Source organism: Calypte anna, chromosome 20, assembly GCF_003957555.1.
Source record: "Calypte anna isolate BGI_N300 chromosome 20, bCalAnn1_v1.p, whole genome shotgun sequence".
NCBI classification, from domain to species: Eukaryota; Metazoa; Chordata; class Aves; order Apodiformes; family Trochilidae; genus Calypte; species Calypte anna.
In genome coordinates this window covers 13,705,172-13,721,430 of record NC_044265.1, presented here as the reverse complement: position 1 = coordinate 13,721,430, position 16,259 = coordinate 13,705,172, and the positions used below count along the sequence as shown (strand labels likewise).

The 16,259-nt window shown below is 50.4% G+C and overlaps 1 protein-coding gene across 15 annotated transcripts; it reads left to right on the top strand.

Moving 5' to 3' along the window:
• Positions 1 to 331: 331 nt before the first annotated feature.
• LOC103532080 (TPD52 like 2) lies at positions 332 to 15,992 on the top strand. 15 transcript variants are annotated; one of them, XM_030462980.1, is made up of 12 exons: positions 339 to 428; positions 1,000 to 1,145; positions 2,880 to 3,028; positions 3,856 to 3,915; positions 5,296 to 5,355; positions 8,367 to 8,468; positions 9,469 to 9,507; positions 12,249 to 12,275; positions 12,681 to 12,725; positions 13,892 to 13,940; positions 14,026 to 14,074; positions 14,162 to 14,251. In XM_030462980.1, exons 1-11 carry the CDS (start codon positions 410 to 412, stop codon positions 14,059 to 14,061), a joined length of 732 nt encoding a protein of 243 aa, XP_030318840.1. In that variant the 5' UTR covers positions 339 to 409; the 3' UTR covers positions 14,062 to 14,074; positions 14,162 to 14,251. The 15 variants fall into 15 exon arrangements, with proteins under 15 accessions (XP_030318835.1, XP_030318840.1, XP_030318834.1 ...); XM_030462975.1 differs by lacking the exon at positions 14,026 to 14,074 and having other exon boundaries at positions 332 to 428; positions 1,027 to 1,145; positions 14,162 to 15,992; XM_030462974.1 differs by lacking the exon at positions 14,026 to 14,074 and having other exon boundaries at positions 12,684 to 12,725; positions 14,162 to 15,992.
• The last annotated feature ends 267 nt before the right edge of the window (positions 15,993 to 16,259 follow it).

The following is a 16,259-nucleotide window of genomic DNA, read 5'->3' as shown; positions in this document are numbered from 1 at the left end:
GCTCCAACAGCTCCGGGTCCCATGGGCACCCCAGAACCGGGCCCTGCCTGCCAGGACCGGCACCTCCGGGACCTCCGGCCGCTCCGTGCCGGTGCTGCCCCCTTCCCTCCGCCGGGCAGCACCGCAGCCCCGGCCCCGCTGAACCCCCCGAAAGGGAAGGAAGCGAAACCCCCGCCCCGTGACGTCACGCCTCCCTCCTCCCCCCCTCCCAGTGACGTCACGCCATCCCTCTCCGTGACGTCACCCCCTCCCCCGCCCCCGCCCGCCGTTTCCGGGAGGAGGGAGGCGGCGCCGTTTCCGTGGCGACAGCGGCGCGTGACGTCACCTCCCCGCGACCCTCCCCGGAAGCGGGCGGCGCGGCGGTGATTGCGTCACGAGGGGGGAGGCGGCCGGAGGGGCCTGGGGCGGCATGGAGAGTGCGGGGCAGGGTGAGGGCTGCGGGGATGAGGCCAAACACCCCCCGGGAACGGCATTTCCCTTCCCTTCCCATTGCCCTGGGGGCTCCCGGGGATCGGGTGGCCCTGGGGGGGGGGTCCCGGGGAGGCTGCGGGGAGGGGGAGGCCTGAGGGGGGGGAGAAGCCTGAGGGGGGGGGGGTGCAGAAGGCCCCGGGGAAAGGGATGAGGGGAGATGAGGGGGATGAGGGGAGGTGAGGGGTAAAACGGAGGTGGAATTGGGGGGAGAGGGGACGGAGAGCCCGGGGGGGCCGTGCAGGGGGGGTCTGTCTGGGAGCTGCGGGTGCCAAGGCCCCGAGGAGGGCGCTGGAGGCTCTGCCCCCCCCCTTCCTTCTCCTCCTCCCCCCCGGGCTGGGCCCTGCGGGCGTTCGGCAGCTGCTGCCGGGCAGAGGAGCTATTTTGGACAGGCAGAGCTGGGCTCTCCTGGAGCTTCGGGGAGGGGAAACTCCGGCGGGGGTTTCTGTTCCTCCCCCCCCAGCTCCGCTTTGCCCATGGCGCTTGCTGCCTGCTCATCCCCTCTGCTCCTTCCCTCCCTCTCTCTGGCAGATATCAACCTTCACTCTCCCACCAAAGGTTTGCTCTCGGATGCCATGACAGATGTCCCCGTGGAGAGCGCGGCCTCGGCGCGGAGCAGAGCGGCCGAGGGGCTGAGCCTGGCAGAGGAGGAGGAGCTGAGATCCGAGCTGGCCAAGGTAACCAACAGGAGCTGCAGTTCCTGGTCTGCCCTTGGGGGCTTTTTTGTGGCTTTTTTCTGTGTGTGGCTTTTGGTTTTGGGGTGGTTTTTGTATTTTTTTCTTCTTGTTTTCTGTGTTTTTCCCTTGAAATTCTGCAGCCTCCTTGCCTCTGGATCACTCAGCTCATTGTTCCCAGGCACAAAGCTGGCAGGTACTTCAAACACTCTGCCCTGCTGCCTGCTCTTCCCCAGAATGGTTTCGTTTGGGGGCTCTGAGGAAATAAGTGGCTTTTGATGCTGTTGAGCTTGATCTGGGCTTTTAGCTCCACTTGAGGTGAGAAAGCCCTGGAGGCAAGTGGTGTGCAGCACAGACTCCTTTTTCCTTAGGAAGCTGAAGCAAAGGAGCACTTGTGCTTGCTTGCTTTTTCTGCCTTTTCCCCATAAACATTTGTTGCACTTTATAGACAATTCCTTTGGGTGCTTCTGAAGAGCTGAACTTTTGTAGTGACCTGAAGTTGGGGCAGCTCTTGGGGTTTAAAGGTCACAATTTCTGTCTGACACCTGGAGCTGCCCTGGAGCCCTTTCTTTCCTTTCAGAGCCTTTCTTTCCCCTTTCAGAACCTTCTGGTGGCCCCGTGGCTTGCAGGTTTCAGCCAGGGAGGACTTGGCTGCTCTGAGTGGTGATGCAGAAATCAACCCTCAGTGCCTGCAGACAGCTCCAGAGTTGTGTGAAAGTGTTGTGAGAAGGATCCCTGGGGGGAAAACTTTGTGTTTTAGTGACATCAGAGGCAAAGAGTAATGAGAGGAACCTCAGGGTGTCAGGTTGGGCACCTGATTCTTTATCTTCAGTGCTGGGTGTGAGTTCTGTGAGTCCTGGTGCCACTAAGTCACCAGGGCAGTGATGTGTGTGGACATTTTCCCAGCTGAAGTCTGAGCTCTGGGCCTCCCATTCCACCCCTGCTCCTCTTCAGTCCCATTTCCTCCATGTCCCAACCAATTCTTCAGTTTCATCTCAGTGAGACCTTGCTGGTTTTGAGGGAAACTCCATTTTCAGACTGTTGCTGAGGGAATAGGAAGCTGAAGAGGAGCCAGCAGTGTGCCCAGGTGGCCAAGAAGGCCAATGGCATCCTGGGCTGGCTCAGGAACAGCGTGGCCAGCAGGTCCAGGGAAGGGATTCTGCCCCTGTGCTCAGCTCTGGGGAGGCCACAGCTTGAGTCCTGTGTCCAGTTCTGGGCCCCTCAGCTCAGGAAGGAGATTGAGGTGCTGGAGCAGGTCCAAAGGAGGCAACTGGGCTGGTGAAGGGATCCAGCACAGATCCTGTGAGGAGAGGCTGAGGGAGCTGGGGGTGTTGAGGCTGGAGAAGAGGAGGCTCAGGGGAGACCTCATCACTCTCTGCAACTCCCTGAAAGGAGGTTGGAGCCAGGGGGGGGTTGGGCTCTTTTCCCAGGCAACTCTCAGCAAGACAAGAGGGCAGGGTCTCAAGTTGTGCCAGGGGAGGTTTAGGTTGGAGATGAGAAAGAATTTCTTTCTGGAGAGGGTGATCAGGCATTGGAATGGGCTGCCCAGGGAAGTAGTGGATTCTCCGTGTCTGGAGATCTTTCCAAAGAGCCTGGATGTGGCACTGAGTGCCATGGGCTGGGAACCACGGGGGGAGTGGATCAAGGGTTGGACTTGATGATCTCTGAGGTCCCTTCCAACCCAGCCAGTTCTGTGATTCTATGACTGAAGACAAAAACCTCTCTCTCCTCTCTAAGGTTGAAGAAGAGATTGGGACCCTGAGGCAAGTGCTGGCTGCCAAGGAGAGGCACTGTGGGGAGCTGAAGAGGAAGCTGGGTCTGACTCCCTTGGATGGGTTGAAGCAAAACCTGTCCAGAAGCTGGCACGATGTCCAAGTCTCCAATGCGTAAGTGATGCCCCTCTGGGGGGCACCTGTGGCTCTGCACTTGTTATTCCCCAGCAGAATATTCCAGGGTTTTTCCAAGCAGCTGGAGGGTTTTGCTCTGATGGGTGTAAGAAGCACTTAAAAAAAAATGAAAAAGGAAAAAAAAAAGCAACAGAAAGGCCCAGCTCATCTCTCAGGGTGCCTGAGCACACACAGAACTTTCAGATCTCTGCTGGGGATAAGTTGTTGCTGAGTGCTCTTGCACTGCAAGGCTGGGGTCCTGTCACCACTTCACACTTCAATTTGCCCAATCCTGCCTTTTTTTTGAGGCAGAGGCAGTTGCTGCCTTCTTCTGAGCTCAGGCTCCAAGGGCAAGATGTTTCAAAGCTCTGCAGCACAGAGAAGCTGTTCCTGAGCTGTTTCAGGTTCAGAAGCTGCTCCCTGAGTCCTGGAGCTGGGATCAGGCTGCATTTCCTAGGAAAAACACACCTAGGGGGTGTTCCATGTGCTCACCTCTGCCTGGAGGGATTGGGTGCTCAGAGCACTGCTGAGTCTGGCAGTGCCAAAGGAGAGACCAAGAGGTAAGTTTGAGCCTCTGTGGGGGCTCTCAGTGCCTCTAGAGCTCAGCCCAGAGCTTCTCTTGTAACTGAAGTGTAATGTGGAGTTCCTGACAGTGCCCTGCAGAGTGATCTCTGGGCTGCTCATCTCACTCTTTGTTCTCTCCCTTTTTTTCCTCCCTCCCTGCCCAATTCCTGTCATTCCTCTCTAGCTGCAATCTGTGTCACTGCCTCCTAGCCAGGAAACCAGTGAACATGGCACTGATACTCATTAACACTTTCTGTTTCCAGTTATGTGAAAACATCTGAGAAACTTGGAGAATGGAATGACAAAGTGACACAGTCTGACTTGTGAGTGCCTCCTGCTCCTCAGAAACCCCTTCCCTTGTCCTCCCCACACAGCCCCAGGGGGAAACAGGGCTGTCACCAGCATGCCTGCCTCCCAGCATCCCTCCACTGCAGGGGAGATGAGCAAACCTTGCTGCTTTCATCTCTCTCTCTCTCATGGTCTTGCTGTTGCAGAACAAGAATTCCAATCAGTTACCAGACCACGTTTTGTTTAAAAAAAAAAAATATATATATTAATGCAAAATATCAACCACACTTTGCCTTTAGGTGGCTGTGGGTAGGTCAGGCTGTTGGAATCAGATCTCTTCCTACTGAACTTCTCTCTTTTTCCTGGGAAACTGTTTCCCATCAGCTGTGGGAGGGTGGTCTGATTGTTGCCTTTCCTCATGACCACAGGGGAGGGAAGGTGCCCCATGGTGTTTGCCTGGAGCTGAAATGCAGACACCAACTCTGGCTTTTGAGAGCTGCCACTTCTGCACTGATCCATCCAAACCTTTTGGTGATGTCAGCACTAAAAGCCATGAATTTTACTCTTTGCAGTATACAGGAGCAGGTGACAAAAGCAAAAACCATCTGGCTGCTTCTGTCTGGAATATATTTAATTACACAAGACCCCCATTCCTTTTAGATGTGAATCATTTTGATTCCTGCTGAACATAAGGGAGCCCTTGGATGTTTTCTGCACTGAAGCTTCTCTCCCCCTTGCATCTTGTGTTGAAGGAGAGGATTATTTAGCTAAGAGGAAAATGTGGATTGGGAGCATCCTGTCATTAGGCAGGACAGCACTGATCTGACTGAGGAGAGTGACACTTGTGGGTGCTGTGACCTCCCTGCTCTGTGTCACCACCTCTGAGGGCTCTGTGCTGTCTCAGCTGGTAGCAGACACTTCAGGAGTTCTGGTATTTGTTCTGTACCTCTGCTGTTGATTCTCATGACCCCCAAGGGACTGTATTTTATGGAGGCAAACATGGTTGGTCAAGATTAGAAAATGAACCCAGGTTTAGGAGTCTCTGCAGGCCATGTGGTGTTAGTAAAAAAACAGCTTTGGGTGTGGCAGTCAGATTATTTTTTTGTTTTGGCCTTGAGCTCAGTTCCCTGCTCTCTGCTTTTAGTCCCCAGCTGCCACACAGGACATGGAAGGGAGGGGAAGACAAAAGTCTTTCCATTCCTGGCACTTGCTGAACTCCAAGCTCTGGCTCCTTGTGCTCAGAGTTGGTGCTGAAATAAGAGAAACCCTGGGGCTCAGGTGTCTCCCTGCCTCCCAAAGAGCTGAGGCAGAGGTAAAAACCTGGGATAGCACAAGTGCAGAGAGGCTGAGAGTGTGGAGGGTGTCAGAAGAAGCATCTGTCATGAGCACCCTGTCTAACTCCCTTGTGTTTGTAGATATCTTTCAGCCAGCAGCACTCTGGAGGACTGGAATGAAAAGTTAACTCAATCAGAAGCGTGAGTGTCTTAACCTTCAGCATTAACAAATGCTTTTGTGACAGTCTGCTGCCATTAATGTCCCCTGCTCACAGGCCTCTGCTTTGACTAAATCTATGTAGACATCTCTCTCTTTTCTAGCTTTCACTTTTTTTTTTTATTTTTCACCCAAGAAATGCCTCTTTTAGGACAGGGAACTTTTCCTCAGGTCAGCTTTGGAATGAGTTCCTGGTGGTCCAGCTAAGTGATGCTCTTCAAATGCCTGCCTGGAGGAGAACTGGCTGGAGCCACTGGGTAGTTTTGTGCCTCATGCAGTGAGCTCAGCTGACAAGGTGTGTGACAAGGCCAGGCTGACCTTGTCCCCCTCAACGTGCTTCCCAGGGAGATTGTCTTCTTGCTGTGCTACCTGATGGTGCTGCAGCACCCAAGGCAGCTGCTCTGTCCTGCTGGGGCTCAAATGGTCTTGGAACAGCTTAACCCTCCCAGCTGTTCCCCCTGCAGAGGTCTCTTTGCCACGTTTCTGTGAAATGCCTGGGGTTAAATTCCTCTCAGGACCACATGGCAGAGGCATTTCATGGAAGTTGTCCTGCTCACTGCATCCTTCCCACAGGCTGCAGGGGAATCCTTTGCAGTGCTGCAGTGAGAGCAGGCAGGTAGAATCTGATTTGACTGATTTAGGGCATGAGGAGATAGGGCTTGGGTTATCCAGCTTTTCCTGTTCTCTGGAGCAGGCGTGGAATTCAGTCCTTGGAGCTGTTGTTGGCTCTGTGTGTGCAGAGGTTTTCTTCACACAAGGGTTGCCAGATGAGTGGTGATAAAAAGTAGGAGTATCAGAAAAACCTTTGAAGCATGCAGCTTCTGCTTTCAGGGTGCTGGACATGTTTTCTAGATGAAGAAGATGTAAATCATCAGTATTTAACTTGCTGAACAGAATGACCTTGGGTTTTGTGCTTGCTGACAGCACGAGTGTCTCCAGCAGTGTTTAACCAGAGTTCCTCCCTGGGTGTGCCTGCTGGAAGAGAAAACTTCTGGTTAGCTCTGTTTCCTTGTATTCCTAGGTGCCAGAACCCTGCTTCTGTGGAGCAGCTCAGGCCTCAGTAGCTGGGGCACACACTGATTTTCCTGCTTGCTTTGGCACTAGGCAGTGCTAATTGATGCTGGCAAGGCAGATGCTGATTACAAAGCAGAGGAGAGGGGACTCACAGGGTAAATTTCCAGCAGCTTCAGGAAGCAAACAGAATTTTAATTTCCTGAGCATCTGAAGCTCAGTAAATGTGAGGAGTCAAGGTCAAGAAACCCAAGGATGTTGTTTTGCTGACATTTTGGGGGTTTGTCTTTCCAAAGCATCCTCTTCCCTGTCCCTGGAGCTCCCCTGGCAGAGCTGGCTGTGGCACGTGCAGGGGAGTGCAGGCAACTTCTAGGTCAGGCAACTTCTGGGTGTAGCTGAGGCTCATTTAAAGCCTTGTACAACCTGATCCCTGGCTGTCACAGCTGCAGTGCCACCTCTGTGTGCCTGCTGGCAGGTCTGGGTTGGGGAACTCTGCTTTCCTGGCTCTGCAGTGTGGGGGTTTGTGTGGGATCTGTGGGTGCAGGGCCAGCCTGGGCATCCCAGCTGACTGCTGCTGCCTTTTTGTGTCCTTCCAAGTTTATTTTTCAGCTGGATGGTTTTCCTTGCTCCTAGATGGCTGTGTCAGCACAACCAGTAGTGCTGGCAGCAGGAAGAAGCCCACTTGGGCAGGAGGAGCAGTACTCCAGTGCTGGGTCTTCAGTTATCTTACAAAAACTGCTGGCAAGTGTGGAAAACACAGCTGGAAAGTCTCTGGCCTTTATCTGCTGAAACCAGATGAGCTACCTGGGAGCTGGCAGTGTGTGCAGGGGCTGAGGGTGTCCTTTGAGTCCAGGGTGGTCCTCACTCACATCCCTGCTCTGCTTTCCTTTCAGGAGCGGGAAGGGGGAAGGTAAAGCTGATGCAGTTCTCTTCTGCCAGAGTTTCATGTAAATAGTTGGCTGCAGCCTTAAAACCAAACAAAACCCAATGAAACAACAGGTTGTAACTGATGCTGCTTGAATTCAGGTCAGGTGCTGTGGTGCTGTCTCAAGCACTTCTGTCTGGAGAGCATAAAATAGATAAGAATAAAGTAAATAATTCAGGTGTCATCAGGATGCCTCTGGCTGGGGGAGCTCAGGCCTGGGAGGGAAGGTTGGGCTTCTCCTAAATATCCTCATCAGGCAAAGAAGAGGAACCTCAAGCTGAAGTGTTTGGCATAAGAAAACCTGAGTTAAATTGCTGTTTTCCAGCCTGAGTCTTCTTTTTTAAATAATTTTGAGGAATGCCAGAAATCTCTGTTGGTTTTAATCACCACCTGTGGAGTAGCATAAAGATGGGGAGTTCCTGAGAATCCTTGCTCCTGAGACTGGGCTCATGAGGAGGAGACAAAAGCTCCCAATGTCAGTCTCCAGCTCTGGTTGAAACTCAAATCCAAGCTGCCAGCCTCCTGCTGGGTTGTGGTTAATGGTAACTGATAGGAAACTTCTCACCCATTTCTGTCTAAACTGCAAGTTGTACAGATGATCCCAATCCCTCTGCTGCTTCTCTCTAACTGGTGTTAGCCTTGCCCCTTTCCTCCATAACCTAACACTACATCTGACCCTAAAACTGCTTCAAGGCTCCAAGCATATCATGGAATAGGTTCCTGGGCTTGTTTTTTCCAGGAGACTCAAGGATGGTTCTAGAGCTATAGGATACCTTGCTGTGGGATTGGTTTCCTCCTAAATGCTTGTCAGCTCTAAGAACAACTGGTCAGAATGGGTGGAAAGGGTGATCCTACACTTGCTGCCTGCTTAAAAATTCTGGTCTTTGAATACATGCAAGGCTGGAAGGGGCTCAGTCAGTGCAGCTCACTAACCCAGCTCCTTTGCTTTAACAAGGGCTCCTTTTTCCAAACTGGGAGGGTGGGGATGCTTCCTGCTTTGGGATCCTACCCATTAGTTCAATTTATGACACGTGCTGTGGGTTTTTTTTGTTTGTTTAGTTACAAGAAGACCCAGGAAACCCTTTCCCAGGCAGGACAGAAGACTTCAGCAGCCCTTTCCAATGTAGGTTCTGTTATCAGCAGGAAACTTGGTGACATGAGGTAAGGTTTCTGTTCTGCACTCTGGTGCTTTGATCTGGGTTTCAAACAGTAAGGAGACTTCAGACAATAACAAGGCTTTTTTTTCCATTTTGTGGTTAGTTGGCAGCACACTGATTGTGCTGGACTGCCTTGCTCTGTGTGGACCTGCACGTGGTAGTTTGGGACAGATTAAATGTTTCTTAAAGACTTGTTGAAGGGCTAATACCTCTTCTGAGGTATTTAGGTTTGATTTGGCTTAAGAGAACTGACAGAATGCTCTTAGCAGCCTTAGAATCAGAGAACTGGCTGGGTTGGAAGGGACCTCAGAGATCATCAAGTCCAACCCTTCCTCAGGTACTTCTTATAGTGTCAGTGCAGCTTTTACATCATATATAAAGAACAAGTATCAAGTTTTATCTTTCCCATTTATCACAAATTATGAAGTTGTGTTTTCTTGGTGTCACTTGGGTTAGGAAAGGGTCATCACTTCTGGGCTCTGCTCCATCTTAAAGAGGGGCAAAGTCTGGATGCTGCATTTCATGCAGTTTCAGGCCCTGTGTGACAGTGCAGAGGACAAGACACCTCCCAGGCACAGTTGTGTCACAGGGATTGCAAGATAACAAATTGATTTAGAAAGTCAACAGTGAAAGAAAACTCCTCTGTGGCTGGTGGTTATCTGGGTTCCTTCAGCAGATGACCACTGAAGGAGCTGCAAACCTAAAACCTCTCTGAGCTGGCAAGGGATGAGCTGCTTCCCTTGGTTGCTGGCTGCAGCTCTTGCTCTGTGAAGTTCAAGGTTAAAATTGGTGATTTGCCTGATCTTCAGAAATTTAAGCTGAAGATTGCTTCCCCTCTAACACTGACACCCAAGTGTTTCATGCAGAATACCTTGACCATGTCCTTTCTTGGGTTTGAGAACTAATTTGGAGCCTGTCTGGGTAACTGAGGAAGTATTCTTAGGGCTTGTGTTAACATGATGTTCCAGACCTTGGATTGAATGGGAAGCTCTCATTCTTTGTAGGGAATTCCCAATTCCACTGTGGCTGGCAGTATCCAAGTGGTAAGAAATTGTTGGCTTCTGATCACATGGCACTGATTTATTCTAGGTCTGTCTTCCCTGAGTTATTTACTGTGTTCCTGGAGGGTAATTTTTGGTGTTCTCAGTAGCTCTGAACCTGACAGAAGCCTAACTGGCTTCCTACCCTTTCCAAAATTCAAGCCTTAACTTTGTTTTCCTGGGAACTACTTAGCCTGCTGGAAGAAGAGCTGTACCTGTCACCTCAGTAGGTTGGATGCTGGCACAAGATGTGGTGGTGACACCTTTGGAGCCTGACTTCTGCAGTCTGGTCAGGCTGGTGTGGCACAGGGATGGGACCTCTGCTTTTTTTTTTTGGACCAAAAAGGGGAACTCCTGAATCAGAAGAAGCTGCTCTGGGTGGCTTGGTCCTGCCTGTTGTCATCTGGTTGGGATATTCCCAGTTCAAGTGGCTGCAGGGATGTTGGTGCTGCTGGTGACAGAGCTGAAGTGACTCAGTCAGGGTGAGAGCTGGCTGTGCAGTCAGAGCTTTGCAGCAGTGCTGCTGCTCAGCATTCATCACCAATTTCAATGCCTCTATTCCTTTTTATAGCCAATACCTTGGGTGGTGGCTTATGAAACAGAGGCAGCTTCTGCCTTCCAACTTGGCAATCCCTGCCAAAGTTATTTCAGCAGGGTTTGCTTTGTGGATGTGGCCCTGTGGGGAACACAGTAATGATTGTTGGGGGTTTTTTTAAGAGAAGTTTGAGTTTTTCTGTGTGTGTACAAACAGACTTTTGTCTCCTGTGCTGCATTCAAGTCTTGCTATTCCTGATTCTGAGTCAGATTTAACTCTCAGCATGAGCTTCTGCAGGAGCTGTCCCACTTTCTGCCCTTCCCAGGTGAAACTGAGCAGTCAGAGCTGATGGGGAGTGAAATCTGTTCTGGTGTTGTGATCACTTCTCTGGGCAAGTGGGGATGATCTCTGCTCCCAGAGAACCTTGTTACAGGCCTTGCAGCCTGCACAGCAACCTCCCTGACTGTGCTTTCTCTCTCTCCTCTCACTCTTCACAAATTCACTTGTAAAGCAAGTTTATTTTTCCATCACTGCAAGCGTTGAGATAACAGAAGGGATTTCCTTGCTCAGTCAGCCCTGGCTGGGTGGTGAGAGCAAGGAAGGAGTGATGAATGGGACAGACACCTCTGATGCAAGGAGGGTGTAGCTGTCACTCCATTACAAATGCTTGGACCAAAATGCTGTGAAATGGCAGCAGGGAGTCCCTGGGTTAAATCTAAAGGGTTAATCATTTTAAATGCTAGAGGAGTGGTTTTAAGGAGGCACTGGGAAGTTCATGTGGTCACTGTGCTAAGTGTATCCCTGGTGTTCCTCTCTTGGCTTGCCTGGAGGGAGAAAATGTAGCTTAATTAGTGGGATTTTTTTCAAATCTTGGCCAACTCAGCTTCTTCTGTTATCTCCACTTACAGTTCAAAAGTAAATTGGCTTTTAGACATTCTGCTCCTGTGTTTTACTGATCCCCATAAAGGGCAAACTTGGAAGTGTTTTCCTTTTGGCGCTAACAACTTGCTGTGTGGTTTGGTGACCCCCAAGACACTTTGTGCTGTCTGAAGTTTGCTGCTGTACATAACACCACCAGCAAGCCCATGGGGGGATGGTAGCTTGAGCCCCAAAAGTGCCTGCAGATTCCTCAGTTTCTGCCAACTTCAAATCCTTGTGGAAGGGGGAAAGGTGCCTTGAGACCAAGCAAAGCAGTGCTGGTGGTGTTGTGTACAGAGTGCATGGTGCATGGACTTGTGTTACCTGTGTTCTCCTCTAAGCAAGAGTAAGGAAAAAGTGAGTTTATTTCACGTGCAAAGACAGCATTTCAAGGAGTCTGCCCTGCCAAGGAGCTGACTTGGATACGTGGGGGGATGAAACCACAGAGCCTAACATCCTCACTCTGGCTCTGAGGAAAAGCCCCTGTACTCCTTGCCAAGTACTTCAGATCCAGCTTGCCATGACTGCTGCAGAGACATAAATCACATTTAGGTGGAGTAAAACACTCCTTGTGGTAGGAAAAGCCCCTTTGGAGCATCCTGGTAATCCTGCTGGTAGGAGTGGGGAAACTCCAGGCTGTTATTTCAGACTGCTGCATGGAAATCTGGTAACCTAGTTTGCCTGGAAACCTAAAAATGGGCAAGCAGGTTGTGGGGTGAACATGATGCCTTTTATCCAGATTCTTTTATCTTCCTTATGCCAAGATCTGTTTGTTCTCTGAGCTCCTCAGGCCTGGCAGGGTGAGGTGATGCTGAGGTCCAGGCTCCTCTCACACAAGGTCTCATCCAGCAGCCCCAGCAATGCTGTCTTTGTATGGAATCTCCCAGGGGAAACTGGGGGAAGGAGGTGTCTTGGCCAAATGAGCTACTGCTTGGTAAAACTCTCACTGCAGGAAAGTGTGTTTTAAACCCCCAAAATCTCACTAAATCACCTGAAACAATGGGTGGGGATGGGTAAAATGTTGTGGGGTTTTGTCCTTCCACACCCACTCCTCTCCCTGGCTCCGAGTTGCTGTAGGTGCTGGTGTTGTTCTCTGAAAAACCTCTTAGCTTGGCTTGACTTAATGAAAAGCAATTTCTTTGGCTTGCTTCTGTGATTTATTTTGAGAGGCTTCCTCCTGGGCAGTTGACTTTGCTGTCCCGTGACCGTGTCCCTGCATTTGGTGCTCAGATCCCTGCAAGTGTCTGACTCTTGTTTCCCTTTTCTCTCTGCTGCCTGTGGCTTCTCCCAGGGCTCACCCCTTCTCCAACTCCTTTAGGTAAGATACTCCTCAAGGCTACTCCAGAACATCTTGTTCCTGTGCCAGGCCCTTGCAGACACTGAAGGGGAAGCTGGCTGTTTAAGCCTTGCCTACCCTTCTGACACAGATTGAGAAACCTCCCACGAGCCAGTGCTCTGGAATTGGCTTTTTATCACACTTTTATCACACTGCAGTTTGCAGTTAAACAACTCTGCTTACTGCCCTGTGTCTGGAAAATTTAACTTCTGGGCTGCAGCTGTGAAATAGGGGAGGAGAGGGCTGGCTCTTGCTGCTTCAGTCGTCCACAGCAGCCTGTGTGTGGACAGTAAAAAGAGCTTAAGAAGCTGGGTTGCTCTTCTCTGCTGTGGTATCTGTCTAAAATTGTCATTTACCTTTTTCCTCCTTGTTCTGAATGCTTCCAAGTAGCAGCTACTCCATTCGCCACTCCATCAGTATGCCAGCCATGAGGTAATGTAGCCCTGCCTGGGGGTGGGGGGAGACTACAGCCCACCCTGGCCTTGCTGGGGCTTTGGTTTTGACTTCTAGAGCTGAGTGGTTCCCCCCTCAGAGCATGGCGTATCCATGTCCCTCAGTTGGAGTCATTCAGGGATTTTTTTTTAATTTTTTTTCCCCCAGTCTCATTTTCTGGTTATCAGCACCCGTGTTCTTCTTGGACTAAGCACAACTCTGCCCAAGTCTCACTGAAATCCCCCCTGGTGGTCCCTGAAGGGCAGGGGTTGGTGTCCCCATCTCACAGTGACCATCAGGGCACTGCTGATGCTGGGATGGATCCTGACTCCAACCCTCTGGCTCCAGCCTGGAATCTCAGTGCCCTTCCCAGCACGAGGTGGGATCTCCCTGCAAGAGAAAGATCTGCCAGGCCTGGATGAGGCTCACAGCAGCCTCTCTGTGCTCATCCTTGTTCCAGAGCTTCCTTTGTGGGTGCAAATGTAAAACATTTCTTTGGGAACAAAAATAACTGAGATGAGTCCAGTCATCTCCCAGTGCTCCCACAGCCTCGCCTGGGGAGAGCAGCTCTGGGTGAGTAATTGCCCACTCTGAGTGCTCAGTGCAGAGCAGTCCTCTGGAATCCTTCCCAAGCAAAGCAGCTTGTCAGCTTATCAAACAATTGACCTGGTTTTCTTTGCTAGGAAGCTGTAATATTCTGATTTAATTTATTACACTGGTGAGATGCAAGTGATGACTCCTGAAGTACTGAAACTGCCCAGAGGTACAGGCACAGGGCTCTGCCCCTGGGCTGGAATATGGGAAGCAGAAGCCTTTGTTTTAAACCCTTTCCAGTTTTTTCTTTCCATTTATTTACAAGAGCAGGCTTCCAGTTGGAAGCCTTGGTTTCTTCTCTGCTTGGTGATTCCCCAGTGAACCAGGACTTGCTTCCCTCAACGTTTTAGCTTGAGCAATTGAATGGATTGCACGTGGTAGAAATGTTTTCCTTCCAAGTCTGTGTGTGATATTCCTCTCTGGTGTGTCTGAGAGATTTGTGCTGAGGGCTGTGAGGAGCTGGAAGTGTTCTGGGTGCTGCACGGCCAGAGAACCCAGGCATGCTCTGCTGCTTCCTCCACTTCACAACTGAATTTGTCTTGATTTGTTTGTTTTTCTCTGCTTTCTTCAAGGAATTCTGCAACTTTCAAGTCCTTTGAAGACAGAGTTGGGACCATAAAGGTAACAGTTTGCTTTGCCTTTTGTTTTCACACCTCAGATGAAGCCTCCTGCAGAAACTTTAATTTCTGCAATGTTTTTCTTGTAGACTAGTATTCGGGCAAATGGCCTCTCAGATATGTGAAGTCTTGGCTACAGTAGGTGACCTTGACAAGGGGGAGTTGACTTGGTATTATTCTCAGTGCTTGCTTTCTTGTTATCCTCACTCTCTTCTCTCCTTTCAGTCCAGAGTGGTGGGCAGCAGGGAAAACAGCACTGACTGCCTCCACTCCCCCTCGGGAGCTGGGGGCAAACCTCCAGAGGACAATGCTCCTTTCTAGAGCCTCCACCTGGCACAGCTGCAAGATTGAGCCCCCTCCTTCCCTCCCTCCTTCCCTCCTTCCCAATCTTCACAACCTGCAAGCAACAACATCTGAATCCAAGAAGGGGCTGAGAGCCAGTCCAGGAGAGATCCATCCTTCTTCATTCATAGACACTGCTGCTGGATCTAAGTCAAATAAAAGAGAATGCAAAGTTTTGTACACAAATAATATTTTACACTAAAGTTTGTAGATTTAAATGTATCACTGCTGTCCTTTTGGGAGAGCGTGGAAGATGGAGTTTCCTTTCAAGTAGCTCAGAAATGCCACTGGTAGAGATAAAAAACAGTTTTCCCTTGTCTGACACAGCTTAGAACTGATAGATCAGGCTGAGCAGTGGGAGGGCAGTTGTTGGAGAAGCCAGTGGGCATCTTAGCTGCAGCTTCAGGCTGTGCTCTCTGTTCAGGACATGCCATGCAGCTCCTCACTGAGCTCCCAGGCTTCTCCCATTCCTGTTTCTCCAGCTCTCATTGCAGTAGTCTGGTAAATGGGGTAAACAGTTGTATTTTGGGTTTTTTTTTGTTTCTTCTGGGCTCCCAAAAGGGAAACTTCACTTAGCAGCTGCCTCGTTGTTACACTAATGCTCTAGCTTTAACAAAACTAAAAATCTTTATTTTTAAATGCAATGAACTTTAAAGAAATAAAGCATAAAAAAAAAAAAAAAAAAAAAAAAAAAAAGCAGCTTTGGCATCATGTTAGGGAACTGCTCCCTTGGACTCTGAAACAGAACTGTGCAAGCCTTACATCACCTTCTGCTTTACTGGTTTATGATTTTTCTGTTCTCTAGAGAGGACTGTGAGGGTTGTCAGGCTGGATGGTGGGTGCTGGATGGAGCTTTGCCTCATGCAGTAGCAGCAGCATGCTTAACAAGCCCAGGCCTTGTGTTCAGTTCAGCAGCACACTCCTCTTCCCTGAGTGTATGAAACTTGCTTCTCCCTTCTCAGCTGATGCCTTCGTTCTTGGAGGAAGAATTTCTGAAGGCTGTTACCAGCAGGGCCAGGTGAAAACACCCAGAGTGTCTGTAGCAATCTGGATGTGATGCTGGGGGGGACTCTGCTCTCTGCAGGCTCCTCCTCTGGGTACATCTGACTCGGCCTGGATGGGTTTTTCAGGTGGAAGCCCCAGCTCTAATCTTGGTTTGCAAAACTGGCAAGAGAGTCACAGAGCTCAAGCCCTTCCCCGTGGATATTTTGCTCTTTCTGATGCCCAACTTCATCATCAGGAGCTGAGAATTTCTGAGTGTTCTTCTGGAGGCCTGATCTTTGGTGCCTCCACGTAGAGATACCTGGAGTGAGCAATTCTGTGCCTTGGAGGCAGAGTGGGACTTACTCAGACCTTTAGACCTGTTCATGTACATATCTGGGTAGTTGTAGTGGTTTAGCACCCTGGAGGGATTGAATTGCCTCTGACCTTTCTGTAGAGAAGCAAGTTTTGGCACTTAACCTGCTGATTAATCCCCTTTTGCCCCAGTCCTGCTCCCCTCCTGCAGTCCTGGGGACACGGAGGAGCTGTTGTAAGGCAGATGTACCAGGCTGGAGGAGTGAAGTCTCATTCCCTGGAGCTCTTTGTTTGAGCCCAACCTCCCTGCCAGGAGCAGAGCCAGCCAAGTGGGGACTGCTGGAGCTTGGGTGTTGAACTGTTTAAACAGATCAATAGTGAGGAAACCTGTCAATAAAGCATTCTTTTGGGAGAAAAACGGGGTCGATGTCCTTGTCTTGGTCTCTCCAGCAGCACTGGGTGTCTGCAAATGCCAGCAGCCTGCAGTGCCTCGAGGTGAGAAGTGAAATATTCTGTTCTATCCCTCTGGCTTCTCTGTCCCTCAGCTCTCTGGGTGCTTTCTCATGGAGGGGGATGTGCTCACTAACATTTACAGCCTGACATTTCCTTTCCAAGATGCTGAGTACCAGCTGGTTCTGAGACACCCCTCTGCTCACCCAAGGGCTGGAGAGCTGCAAGCCCACAC

What these genes read in the sequence shown, in the direction of transcription:
- LOC103532080 (XM_030462973.1), top strand. An exon ending in AAGTTAACTCAATCAGAAGC is followed by an intron (nt 5,356 to 8,366) that starts GTGAGTGTCTTA and finishes TTGTTTGTTTAG; the next exon opens with TTACAAGAAGACCCAGGAAA. An exon ending in ACAGAGTTGGGACCATAAAG is followed by an intron (nt 13,941 to 14,161) that starts GTAACAGTTTGC and finishes CTCTCCTTTCAG; the next exon opens with TCCAGAGTGGTGGGCAGCAG.